Genomic DNA, 14334 nt, shown 5'->3' with positions numbered 1-14334 from the left:
GAGATAGGTAACTCCATCTCCTTTCCCCACCTTGGGTAAGAACCTGCCAGGTTCGTGGTTTGCGATTTAGGCCAGTATCTTACCCTGAATGTCTGCTCCATTTTCTCCCTGTGGGAAACCTGATCCAGAGTGCCATCTGTCTGACTCCTTTTCAGACCTGTTGTGATATCAGGGACGTTGCTGAAATCTGCATGAAAAATGACAAAAACGTACATGAGTTTGGTCATTTGCAGAGAATAATAACGCCTGGTTGAAAAGCTCAGATGGAGAAAGGAAAGGAGAAAACAACCTAGGAGGCAGTACAGAGCAGTCCTGAATAACACTGAGGTTACAATTATGCACACAGATGGTCTTCTGAAACAGATCTAGGCTCTTGCTAATTGAAAAGGCAACATCTGCCTGCTTTGGTCAAAAGAGACCAATCAAAATAATGACTTAAATGCCCTGTCACTCTTCTCATTGTTGTATAAACTATACTTCCCTAAGCTCTGGTCTTGAGTAATTTATTTGGACCTACAATCAAACAGCAACAATTTTGTTGGTATTTCCCTATTTTTGGCTAAGGGAAGGCAAAATTACCAGGGAATCTTGGAAACCAATGATGGAATATTATACTTATTACAATCTAAAACTTGCTCATTTACAAGCATGTTTCTTTGGCTGGCATCAACCACAATTGCATCCTAACTTAAAGGTCCAAGAAGATCAGTAAACCCTTATTAACTTCCAGAGTAAAGGCTAAGAAATAATATGGGCCAGGTGTGGTGGCTCATGCCTGCAATCTCAGCCCTGTGGGAGGCCAAGGCGGGAGAATCACTTAAGACCAGGAGTTCGAGACCAACCTGGGCAACATAGTGAGACCTTGTCTTTACAAGAAATTAAAAAAAGAAAAAATCAGGCACAGTGGTATGCAGCTATAATCCCAGTTACTTGGAGGGCTGAGGAAGGAGGATTGCTTGAGCCCAGGAGTTCAAGGCTGCAGTGAGCAGTAATCGTGCCACTGCACTCCGGTCTGGATAACAGAATGAGACCCTACCAAGAAAGGAAAGAAGAGGAAAGAGGAGGGGAAGGAAGGGGAAGAAAGGGGTGGGGAAGGGAGGGGAGGGGGTAATAATTAAAATATAAAAATAATAAAAATAAAAATTTTAAATTTAAGTAAATTAAAAACTAAAACATTAAAAATTTTAAATAAATAATATGAAATAAGTAGAACACATAGTTTTCCAGCCTACAACTGGAAGCACACATCCCATCCTCAGCACTCTTCTCCAATAGAGACAGAAAGACCAGCCCCTATCAAAACATAACACAAGTTTTCATTGTAATTCTTGTATTTGATAGAATGTCCCCTCAACTAGGTGAAACCAGATGATTTCTGATCCCATCCAGGTACAAGAAATCAGTCTGAGCTGATCTAGGCCCAAGAGGCTTGGATAGACTTGCAAACAAAGAAACTGCCCAGCATGATGGGGGCAGGGAAGATGGTTTCTAGAAAATCTTTAGAAGCTAGGGGAACCCCTGGAGGTTAGCACAGTTAAGACAGAAGAATGCCAGGAGCAGGTTCATGCTGATATTACCAACCACTACACAGGCACTCACATCTAAGATAGGGAAAGGTCTCCGGAAAACATATAATGATCTACAAAATTCTGCAGCTCTAATTTTTTTCTTCCGTTTCCTCTTCCAACACCCTAATCTCATCCAGATAAGGACCAGACAGATAATCTCGGTCATACCTCACTGCTGTTGGTTGCAAAGTTAGCCCAGGGAAGGCAGTGCTGACCCAAAAGGCATGAGGCTCCCTGGGGAAATTTTGAGTAGCAATGACAAGCAAGGATACTTGGGCCTGCCTCCCCTAGTCCCCTAATGCCACAACACAGAGGCAGTCCCCTCACCAACAAGCTGACTGCACGGGAAGTAAGATGAAACCCTCAACCCCAAGTGACCCACCGCTGTCTTCTAAGACTGCCCCCTTTCTCTGATGTGTATACCTTGGCTTAAGGGAGACCAATTTATGTAAGTCACAAAAGAACAGCAGCCCTTACTCCTATTGCATCCAGCCTAAGTGCATCTCTCCGTTCCTGCACTCAACACATACTTCTTGAGTGGCAGCTGTTTTCCAGGCACTGTGTGAGCAGCTGGGGATGCAAAAATGAGTGAAATGCTCTCACGGGCTGCTTCTAGTCTGGGGAGAGGCAGTTGGTGAGGGAGAGGCAGTTGGTGAGGGAGGGGCGGGTGGAGAGATGAGTGCAACCAAGTGTCACAGATGCTATGAGGGAAGTCCACAGGCTGCTGAGTGGGGACACTCAGGAAGTAAGTCAATTCTCCCTGGGCCCTTAAAACACTTCAGAGGAAAGCAGACACGTGAGCAAAGGCTTTATGTCGGCGGAGTATCTATTTGACTTTCAAGCTGAAGATGACAAGGCAGGATGGGCAGCGGGGAGAGGGGATTCCAGGGCTGGAAGCGGCCTGAGTAAAGACGAATGATAGGAGGAGCCGGGCACCATCGGGGAACTTGCCGAGTGTGGCTGCACAGAGTGGGGCAGAGATGGAAGACTGTCCTCGATGGACGGATGGATGGAGGACAAGAAAGTCATAGTGACATCACAGGTACAAGGTGTAAGGACCAGAACATCACAGAAGAGAGCAACAGAAGAAAGTAAGGGATGGTTGAGCATTTGAGGAGGTAGATTTCATAGGTCCCCTCTTTGTCATTTATTAGATATAAGAAGATACAGAAAAGAGAGGCATCGAGGAAGACTGATTTCTACGTCCTAGGTAACTGGGTAGATGGGAAACGCGACAAGGGGAGAACTGGGGATAACAAGCTTAGCTTCTGCAACACTGAGTCTGAGACACGTGCGGGCCATGCAGGGGGAGATTTTCAGTGGTCGGGAGTCCAGAGCCTAAAGCCCAGAAAGGTCTTCACGGAGACATGGATTTGCAAGTCATCAGACTATCTCTCCACAGTAGTGAAGTCAAGGGAGTGGAGGACATCAAGAGGACCGAGGAGAGAACCATAGAAACATCAGTGCATAAGGGTACGGGAGAGGGTGACCCTCAAGAGAGGTACCTTTCTTTTTATAGAGAAGTAAAAAAGAAGTATAAGGCCATCAAAAAAGAGTCATGTCACAGAAGCCACACAACACAAAAGTGCATTACCTAGGTTACAGAATCAAATTTGCACTAGTGCTGCCTTTACCTTGTAAATAAGGAGCCCTGGTATTTCCTAAGAGTTACTTCAAGTACAGGAAATAGGACACGCGATCCACATGCACATTCATGGATGACAGGGATTTCACAGTGCCTGCTGCACATCAGGCATGTACTAAGTACCAGGGATACAAAGATGAACAAGACCTTGAGTCCCAGGAAGAACTCAGCTGTGGCAAAGGCATAAGGAGCTTTGGAGCCCGAGGTGCCAGATGGATGCTGGTGAAAATAGCACGGCTGATGTCAAAAGCGGGTGCCGAGTGAATCCTGAGTCATCTGAGTCAAACTCTTCACAAGATTTTGGAACTTAAACACTGAAAACTCCCCGAACCACTGTTCGCCTCTTATAAAGGAGACCAAGAGGTACTCATTCACTTAGCGAGAAAGAGACTCATTTCAGGTAAGCATGAGAAACGGGGCAACGTGTACCTGGTAAGAGAATATTGACCCTTCCCATCAGAACCCTGCTCACTCCAGGATAAAGGCTTAGCTTTGAATCAGTGAGGTTCCCTTAGGCCCCCTAGAACCCCTTAACTTCAAGGAAACTTTGGGTGCCACCAGATTCTAAGGCACAGGCTTGGACAGGATGGCCCAAAGGCACCAGCTCCCACTGAGGCTGGCCCTGGGGATCTGAGAAGAGAAGGCAGCTGTGGGCAGTTCCTGAGATCTGCCAAGACAGGAAATCTCAGAGGTGTTCTACTGCTCAAGTTTCCCCCAGGTGGAATGCATCTGGGCATACACAGAGTCCCTGCGGCCACCAGCCATGTGCCAGCACTGTCCTGGACATGACAGAGCACAGGAGAATCCGAGCTGGACAGTGTTCACAGCTGCCATCCCCAGCTCTGGGAGCCTCCAATTTTACCAGGACCTGTATCCCCATAAAGGGAGGGTGCCCTTAGTGTTCTTTAGAGAAGAGACATGAGATGAAAGTACATTCTGGAAGAATAGAAGACTGGCTTTAAAAAGAGTGGAGGCTGGTAAAATCCGAATGCTTATTTACAAAGCTGTTTGAAACAGGCATCCTGTCCTGGGTGCCAAATGCCTATACATAGCCCCCTTATATTCTGCCCACGTCCTGAGCACCAGCTGCTAAAGGCAGTAAATATATCCTGCCCCTCCCAGGCGAAAATCTGGCTTCCCACCTGGGAGAGCCTCATCAGGACATATACAGCGCAACATGTTTTAGGGGCTGTTTGTCCCTATCAGAGAGTAATAAGCACTTGCTTCCTGCCCGCCCTGCACTCAGCATTGTACAGTACAGATGTTCAGACATGCTCCAGAAAAAGCCTCTGGCCAATCTGACTGCAAATCATGAAAAAAACAAATTATAAATTCAAGTCAAGAGTTATCTATTTGTATCTGGTTAATACATCCTTTTGTCATTCTCATCACATTCCTCATGGAAATTAACAGTTGTGGGCAGAGGTCTAACAATTTGAAAAAAATCTAACATTTAGCACAGCCAACAAGAGCTTCTACTTAGCAGAAGAGCTTCTACTTAGCAGTTGAGCCAGCAGAGCTGCAATGTCCCAAGTTACAATCTGGCCCCCTCAATTTGGATCTGTCATTTAATTTACTTATCCCCTAATTCCCATGGGTGCCAGACACTGTGCATCCACTGAGTACAAGGTGCCATGACCAGAGCAGTCATGAGACCAGACTCAGCCATCTTTCTCCTTTAATCAACATGCTGTGGGCTGGGCGCCGTGGCTCACACCTGTAATTCCAGCACTTCAGGAGGCTAAGGGGGGTAGATCACGAGGTCAGGAGATCGAGACCATCCTGGCTAACACGGTGAAACCCCGTCTCTACCAAAAATACAAAAATACGGACGTGGTGGCGGGCGCCTGTAGTCCCAGCTACTCGGGAGGCTGAGGCAGGAGAACGGCGTGAACCCGGGAGGCGGAGGTTGCAGTGAGCCGAGATCACACCACTGCACTCCAGCCTGGGCAACAGAGCGAGATTCCATCTCAAAGCAAACAAACAAACAAACAAACAAAAAACCATGCTGTGGACACTCCAGGCAGGCTACCACAGAAAATGTCTGCCTCCCTGCTCTTCTGCACAGCCTATAGCTCCTTACAGACAACTGGGGAACATTTGTGGCTTTAGGTTTGAGACACCTGGTCATTCAGCTTCCTCCTGAACTGTGCATCAGTACCTGGCCCATTAGCACCACGGTCAGCCAAGTCACTGGCAACCCCAGATCCTTTTACAACGAAAGGGCAAAATTTGTTCAAGGAACATCCTGGGTACCAACTTAAAAACAGAAATATCAGAAAATGTTGAAGTTAAGGTTGCCTCACCCACACAGCTCGTAATCTGAATTCAAAATGTACAGTTACATCATTTCCAAATCCAACCTAGCACAGTTAATATGCAAATGTGTGGGTTTTGCCATTTCTTTTTCCTGTTGCCCAGAAAGCACCAATAGACCTAGGTGCTCACTGTGATAGGCTCAAGGGGGAATTCTTTGGAAACGGGCAGCAATGGGAAGCTTGGGAGAAGGCCTGGCATGCGTGATGGCGTCCCTGCCGGCACCCCACCTGCAGCTTAATCCTAAGGAAGCCTGACTTTCCTCAGGCAGCTACGTATGGTTCATCTGGCTGATGCCATCCCATAACCCCAGTCGTGCTGGCAGCCTCCTCCCTACTCAACCAGGCAGCAAACGACTAGGCAACAAAGTTCTCTGTAGTCCCTGGACACCCACCAGGTGGCCACCAGCAGACCCTGGAGACACCAGGCAGCTCCTGATCTTAAGGACAGGTAGGGAAGAGTTCCCCCGCCTTTCCAGCAGCCAGGATGGGGACTCCTGAGGACAGACAACTGGTTCCTAGAAAAAGTGATCTGAGAACCACTCCACCCCAAAGTCTGAGAGTACCTCCCCAGTTCTCAGGAAAGCAATTAAAGAGAAATTAAATTAAAAATCTCAACATGGTATTAATCCGTAGCCAAAAGCAAGAAATGCAAAGTGACAAGAGAGTATTTTGTTTTCTCTTCTTAGGTACAAGATGACTTTTTTTTTCTAGAAATTAATAATGGTAGTTGCTATGGTTTGAATGTGTTCCCCAGAATTCACATGTTGGAAGCTTAATCCTCAATGCAGCCGTGTTGGGAGGTAGACTTAGTGGGAGGTGTTGAGGTCATGAGGGCTCTACCCATGACTCATGAATATTAATGCCATGATAAAAAGGGCTCTCAGCAGTGGCTCTGTTCTCTTCCGCTGTTTACTCTTCCACCTTCAGCCATGTGAGGATGCAGCATTCAAGGTGCCATCTTGACCTAGTGGCACCTTGATACTGGACTTCCCAGCCTCTAGGACTGCGAGTCCGTAAATTTGTTTCAAAATTACCCAGTGTGTTTTGTTTCAAAATTACCCAGTGTGTGGTATTCTTTACAGTGGCGCCAATGAACTAAGACAGCAGTCATGGCATCGGAAAAAGCCGTGCTTCAATATGCGGACTAAGGATTCATTTGAAATAGAATAGAAGTATCGGGCATGAGAATGAAAACTGTTTTTAAAATCTGTTTTTCATGCTTCAAAGCATATATTATAGTACACTGATTTTTAATACTCTCATCTCCAAAGGGTCCTTTTTGATAATATATACTTTTACTATCCTGAAATAAAAATCATTCTTAATATAATCTACCTCCATACATAGTTTCTTCAAAAGCAATATACTACCCTAAAAATAACACAAAAAGAAAAATACATGGAAAGTAATTTATAATTAAAAACCATGTGTTTGAATACTTTGTTTGAATTATACTCCATATGTAAATGGCAGTAGAACCTCTCCAGAAGCCGTGAGGAAGCTGTCAGCCACTGGCTCTACAGGCTTTGTCCCAAGCTTCATCACAGACCAATGCAGAGTATGCCTTAGTGGTATGACCATCAGTGACGTGATTTTCCAAAATGACAAAACTCTTGGCAAAGTTCTGAACAAAACAAAGGATGTGCTTCCCTTTTTTATTGGGTTGCCATCTTCCCAGAAAATCCAAGTACCCTATAGCTGTGTGGAAAAAATAATTTGCATTTCTTTGTAAAATGGAGGTAATTCCTAGCTCAGATAATTATACGCACTTTTTTTCACCTCCACTAAGGTCCAGTTGAACAATGTGCAATATATGGGATTAACTTGATCACTGTAAGATGTCCAGCAACCATGTCTCCAACTACCAAACGTCACCATCCCTGGAATCATTATGATAACCAAAAACAGAATCACAAACTTCCAAAATGTCAGCGCCACCACCTCTGAGAACTGCCTCTGCCCCTCCCCGTGGCCAGGACCTCAACTTTACTTCTAGGAAAATCAAGTGGCATCAGGGGACGCAAAATGCACCCAACCCATAGCATTTTGCACCCTCTGAGTATTAGCCTCCTTCACTTCCCAAAGAAAGATAAAATATACTCACTAAAGCAATTAAAAATATAGCAGCCAGATAATGATGAAGTGTATTTCAGTGGGACTCTCATCTCAGGCTCAAAAAATGTTTTTAGTTGATTAAATCGTTAATCCTTAGAAACCCCTTCTGATGTGAAAACTATAGAAGAATAATTTTCTAAGAAGACTGAAAAAAATCTAAAAAATTATTGTCAAAGTAGTTACAAGTGAATAATAAATGGTTTAATTAAGTTTTCAACTACATAATCCATTGTGGCATTACAGTTACACGTCTCTGACATTTAATACTTACATTCTACTATCTACTCACATCCAGATAAAATAATGTACTTTGTTTGAATTCTGCTATTAATCTATTTGATTTACTCAGTTTCTCTATTCAGTTTCTCAGAATTTATCCTATGCAATTTCATAAACGAAACACTTGTAGAGAATCAAAGAATTTTAGATCAGAAAAGAAACTCCGAAATTACCCCATTCAATTCCTTCATTTTATGTATCTTTTGTTTTTTAAAAAAGTACAAATGCAATTTTAAGAAAAGATTAAAATTTTGGTAAATCAAAGCTGCCAGCTGAGGCTTAATAGCATTATGTAAATAGAAAATTAAGACTTTTTTTCAGTTCTCCAAGCTTCACCCACTATTACAAAACTCTGCATTAATGCTCATAGCCAGTTATCTCAGTACAAAGAGCACATTGAACATTTGCAAAGAACATCTTTGCAAATCTCTCCTTTTATTTTATTTTATTTTATTTTATTTTATTTTTCTTTGAGACAGAGCCTTGCTCTGTTGCCCAGGCTGGAATGCAGTAGTGGAACTCAGCTCATTGCAACCTCTGCTTCCCAGGGGTGATTCTCGCGTCTCAGCCTCCCCGGGAGCTGGGACTATGGGTACACACCACCATACCCAGCTAATTTTTTTTGTTTGTTTGTTTGTTTTTGTATTTTTAATAGAGACAGGGTTGGCCATATTGGCCAAGATGGTCTCAAACTCCTGACCTCAAGTGATCCACCCACCTCAGCCTCCCAAAGTGCTGGGATTACAGGCGTGACCCACCGCACCCAGCCACAATCTCTCCTTTTAAATTTAACTTTCTGGCCAGTGGGGTGATTCATGCCTATAAACCCAGAATTCTGGGAGGCCAAGGCAGGAGGATTGCTTGTGGTCAGGAGTTCAAGACCAGCCTGGGCAACATGGAAAGACTCCACCTCTATTTAAAAAAAAAAAAGGTTATCCAGTATGGTGTTGTACACCTGTAGTCCCAGCCACTCAGGAGGCTGAGGCAGGAGGATGACTTAAGCCCAGGAGGTAGAGGCTGCAGTAGCTTGTGATTGTGCCATTGCACTCCAGCCTAGGCGACAGAGTGAGACTTTGCTTTTAAGACAATTTCTTCTAAATAAATAAATTTAAATTTGTAAACTTTGTATAGCAATGTATATTTTTAAGTAACACAGATTGTCCTAAAATTTACTCAAACTTTTACTTTGAAGTGCAGTGGTTTGTGACGTCTTTCATTAATGACATCAGCTGTACTGTGCCATCCAGGCAAATATTTCTGATCATCAGTCAGTGAAAGAGAATGAAAACAAAGCATTTAAATGAAATAATAGAAATAACTGAGAGAAAAAAAAATAACTCTTGAGTGACCACATTCAAAGGTGAGTCAGGTCCCAAACTGCACCATTAACAAAGAGATCACCATGTATTATTACCTACTCTTAATATAGATAAAATCAGTCTTCTTTTCTGACCATATCCGCGGCTTTGCATTTTTTTATCATTATGACTCGTGTCAGGGAAATTCCAAGCAGCAATTTGAATGTTATTAAGCTTGCAAAGAAATAAATTCTATTACAGCATAAATACTGTGCTAGAAAGATATACATTTCATAAACCTTCCAAGTCCATTTAACCCGAGGTCACATTCCAATCGGTGATGTTTTTGACAATGCAAGCTAACACCGGCAATAAACAGAGAGTGGTAAAGTAAATGCTGGTGGTAAATGTTTCTTAATAGCAGGCTGCCAGGATCTGATTCAATTGTCTTGTGATAAATGTCCTTACAGTGGGAAAGAATACTTAAAAGGAACAGGAATATGGCAGATGTTCTCACAGTAGAAAGGTGCTGCCACAGCCACCTCCACACTGACGGCAACACTCCTTCTGAGAACAATGAAAAAGAGTGTTTAGATGTACCCACATCCTCCTTTGCCAGGCAGGCTACGGCAGGGACTGAGGCAGCATGCTTAATCCAAAGAAAGAAGGTGCAATGTCTCCCATGGGGTTTTATCAGAGCCCCAATGAAAAATACACCGTCAATGATGAGAGAGATCTTCAACCAAGGTTTTGGTACTGCAAGGAAACAGACACCCACTAGCACTGGTAGGACACCCAAAAGCCACACTTACTTACCTTCAGAGGCATGTAACAGACAATACTGTATTTCAAACACTCAAAGAATTTTAACAAAGTTGAATTTCGGTTCAAAGCCCTTAGGAACTACTTAGCTGGAGCTCTATTTAAAGACTTTGAGAAGAAACCTAGAAAAAAGTACACATGAGATTCTATTAGAGAAAGTTGCTACGGAAAAAAGAAAATTTGAGGAAACTTTTCAGTAAGTGCTATGGTTCTCTTGGATTAAAAGAAGGTGAAATTGAATATTATTCAGCCATAAAAAGGAATGAAGGATTGATTCATGCTACAACATGGATGAACCTTGAAAACATTATGCTAAGTGAAAGGAGCCAGACACAAGTTACAGATTGTATTTTCATTTTTATATGAAATGCCCAGAATAGGTAAATCCATAGAAACAGAAAGTAGATTCATAGCTGCCAGGACCTGGGGTTGGGGGATGGAGGATGAGGAGTGACTTCATTTGTTTTTTTTTAATTTTTTTTTTTTTATTTTACTTTATTTTTGAGACAGAGTCTCGCTCTGTTACCAGGCCGGAGTGCAGTGGCATGATCTTGGCTCACTGCAACCTCTGCTTCCCGGGTTCAGGTGATTCTCCTGCCTCAGCCTCCCAAGTAGCTGGGACTACAGATGCACGCCACCACGCCCAGCTAGTTTTTGTATTTTTAGTAGAGATTGGGTTTCACCATGTTGGCCAGGATGGTCTCGATCTCTTGACCTTGTGATCTGCCTGCCTCGGCCTCCCAAAGTGCTGGGATTACAGGCGTGAGCCACCACGCCGGGCTTTGAGGAGTGACTTCTGATGTGTGTGAGTCTTCTTTTTTGAGGGGATAAAACTGTTGTGGAATTAGACAGTAGTGATGGTTGCACAATTTTGTGAATATACTAAAAACCACTTAATGGCACACTGTAAAAGGTAAATTGTATAGTATGTTAATTCTATTCAGTTTTTAAAAAAGAAGATAAGGAAGTCAGGGTAGATATTCCAGGGGAGAAGTTAGAATTAACAGCAAAACTCCACCATAAGAGGGTTCCAAAGAACCAAATCACAGGAAATATCTGGTCACATGATTGCAAGGTTAATGAAAAGCTGTATGAACCATCAAAAAAGGAACAAGAATAGATAGTGAAGTTATGACCACAAACAACTGACCTTTCCCTGAACTGAGAAACCCCAGATGATTACGAGAACTTTCTGATTGTCAGTCCCAACCTCCCGATAAGAATCCAGATAAGAAGACAAGGGCTTTCAGCAAACCGGTCACATCTAAATTTGCTTTACTGCAAGGCGAATTATAACTGGGTTTTACTCTATGAATATTAATAGATAAATCTTTAAAAGGAAAAAAAAAAGCAGTTAAAATCCAGACATTTTTCCCTACATGGAAGGAGAAACAGGAAGACACAGTTCTATCTGTATGTGCCACTGACTATGACCTCGTCCAAAGCACCAGAGGCTCGATGTCTCTCTATACCTTGATTTACCCAGCTGTGAAAGTAAAACGATAATAACACATCTCTGCTCCATCGGGTGATGTGAGGGATAATTAATGTTTTTAAGGTTCTTTGTGAGCTTTATATTGAGACAGCCTGCCATTATTATGAAGGCTTAACAAACACGTTCTCTACTGCAGTCAAGACCTGACTCTATTTAAGGAGGGAATGAGACTGGCTGCAAAACCAAAATGGAATGTTTGATCCATTACTTTGCTTTTTTCACTCCATAAAATTTTGGAGGAAATGTACACTCCTGTAGTCCTTACATTGTCATTTCAATCACATTAAATACAAGAATTTAGAGAGAGAAGGAAAACGTTTTAAACTATTTTGCCTGATCCCTTGTTTTAAGAGTCAAGAAAATAGTTATAGTAACCTGCCCAAGGTCACAGATGACAAAGCCAGGAACTAGAATCCATTTGAGACTTTATTTGAGACCCATAGTCTTTTACAAATGTTACTATCCCCAAATTAAAACAACTCACTGTCACTATTGGCCTATACTGGCGATATAGAAGTTACTGTTCTTAGGCTGGGCACGGTGGCTCACACCTGTAATCCCAGCACTTTGGGAGGATGAGGTGGGCAGATAACCTGAGGTCAGGAGTTCAAGACCAGCCCGGCCAACATGATGAAACCCTGTCTCTATTTTAAAAATAAAAAAATTACCTGGGTGTGGTGGTACATGCCTGTAGTCTCAGCTACATAGGAGGCTGAGGCAGGAGAATCGCTTGAACCTGGGAGGCAGAGGTTGCAGTGAGCTGAGATCGCACCATTTGTCTGGGTGACAAAGTGAGACTCCATCTCAAAAAAACTTTTTAATTAAAAAAAAAAAGAAGTTACTGTTCTTTTTCAGTTGTGGTTTTGGTTTAGCTGGCAAATTAACTGTCACGGACACCAATTAGCCCATTAAAACTGAAGAACAGCACAGACGTGGGCCAGCAGCTAGGCTCCGTGGACTCCCAGGATATACAGCAGGACTCCAGAGCTGGGGCATGTGGTTCTCCACCACCACAGCTATGGGCCATCCCAGGGTGCCCTCCACACATGTGCCAGTGATGGAGACCTCGGCTCAAGAAAGTCTCAGCACCATTCCCTTGCATCAGATTTATAAAGAAGAAATCTTGGAAGCCTCAAGATGTGTTCCAAGGATTCCTTTTACCCCCATAATCCATGCTCAAGAACGTTGCCTTAACTTTCATTAAGAGATTTCTAACAACCTTCCTTTCACTCAGTAGCTATTTACTCAATGCCTGCTATTTTTATCAAGAATTGTGCTGGCTGCCATGTCTGAAACATCCTTTATACTCTTCAAAGTGCCTGTTTTCAAGGAATTGTCAGTAGTAGGTTAATTAGGACGGGCACACAGAGAGCTATATTGCAAGGCAACTCCCATATCAGGAATACAGACAAAATGCTTTCAGAGTTCAAAAGAAAAAGACCCCATGATATCGCCAGTGCAACATGCAAGCAGCCCCATACTTCTCACAGACTACAATTGTAAAAGAGAAGCATGAAAGGTGAAGTATTTAGGTTCTGTGAACTTCTACTCCCAAAGATCCCAAAAAATGATAAAACTTCTATTTATGCCACACCTTTTAAATATACCTAGCACATGCATTAATTTTCTCCTCTTTCCCCAGTGAACACATACTGACTTACTCAGTGATATGGTTTGGCTGTGTTCCCACCCAAATCTCATCGTGAATTGTAGTTCCCATAATCCCCACCTGTCCTGGGAGAGACCCACTGGGAGGTAATTTAATCATGGGCATGGTTACTTCCATGCTGTTCTGGTGATAGTGAGTTCAAACGAGATCTGATGGTTTCATGAGGGGCTTTCCCGCTTTTGGTCGTCACTTCTGCTTGCCACCGCCATGTGAAGAAGGACGTGTTTGCTTCCCCTTCCACCTTGATTGTAAGTTTCCTGAGGCCTCCCCAGCCTGGCGGAACTATGAGTCAATTAAACCTTTCTTATATAAATTACTCAGTCTCGGGTATGTCTTTATTAGCAGCATGAGAACAGACTAATACAGTCAAGGTCAAAGAACATCCACATGGAGCTAAAGTCTTGCTGGCTGGACACACCCGGTGACTGGCATTTTGGAGTCATGGGTATTAAGGTTAGGAAAGCTAGGCTTCTTATCACCATTTCCAGTCCCCATTTTTCCTCAACCATTTGTATAAAATAACGACAAAATTCAACAAATGTTCAAATAATGTTGCTAATACTGCTATGCAAAGATGCCTAAACTTCACAAAAGAATGACATGGCCATTCATCAACTGAAACATGAAAGACAGAATTAGATTCACAAATAGCAATTTAGGAGAAAATAACTAGTGTTTGGAAAGAAAAATGTTAAAATGTGGAGAATCGCATGTCATTTCATTCAGCAGTTTCCAAGTGCTTCACTGGAAGTCCAGATTTGGTAGCAAGCCCACTGGGAGACTTCTGGAAGGAGGGGCATCCTGCCACTCTAGAAAGTGTGGAACAGCACCTGCTCACCCCCCAGGGCAGCTGGCCAGAGCTCCTAGCAGAAGATACACAATAATTTTGCTAACAATTTCACATGCTTTTTTCCAAATAATCTTTTCCAGAGCTACCAACAAGTAACAAAATGGAATAATTTGAACTTTGTCACATTTTCCCATGACATGTTAAAGATGTTAACAGCCAAAAGCAAGAAAAGATAAAAGATAAATAGATTTATATGAGACTGGATAATTTATAAATAATCATAGCTGAGTACGGTAGGGCAGAAATAAATTTATGAGATACAACAGATCAGAACT

The 14334-nt window shown here is 42.8% G+C and overlaps 1 protein-coding gene across 8 annotated transcripts in view; it reads right to left on the bottom strand.

Moving 5' to 3' along the window:
• The window catches only part of LOC105478722 (TIAM Rac1 associated GEF 2), a 322470-nt gene that overhangs the window by 47662 nt on the left and 260474 nt on the right, over positions 1-14334 (bottom strand). For all 8 annotated transcript variants that reach the window (XM_024791920.2, XM_024791922.2, XM_011736307.3 and 5 more), the window contains one exon: positions 84-187. In XM_024791920.2, coding sequence (XP_024647688.2) covers positions 84-187 — 104 coding nt within the window. The remainder of the gene's footprint in view (positions 1-83; positions 188-14334) is intronic.

Source organism: Macaca nemestrina, chromosome 5 (assembly GCF_043159975.1).
Source record: "Macaca nemestrina isolate mMacNem1 chromosome 5, mMacNem.hap1, whole genome shotgun sequence".
NCBI lineage: Eukaryota > Metazoa > Chordata > Mammalia > Primates > Cercopithecidae > Macaca > Macaca nemestrina.
The sequence above is the reverse complement of the archived record's forward strand: the minus strand, read 5'-3'. Positions and strand labels throughout refer to the sequence as shown.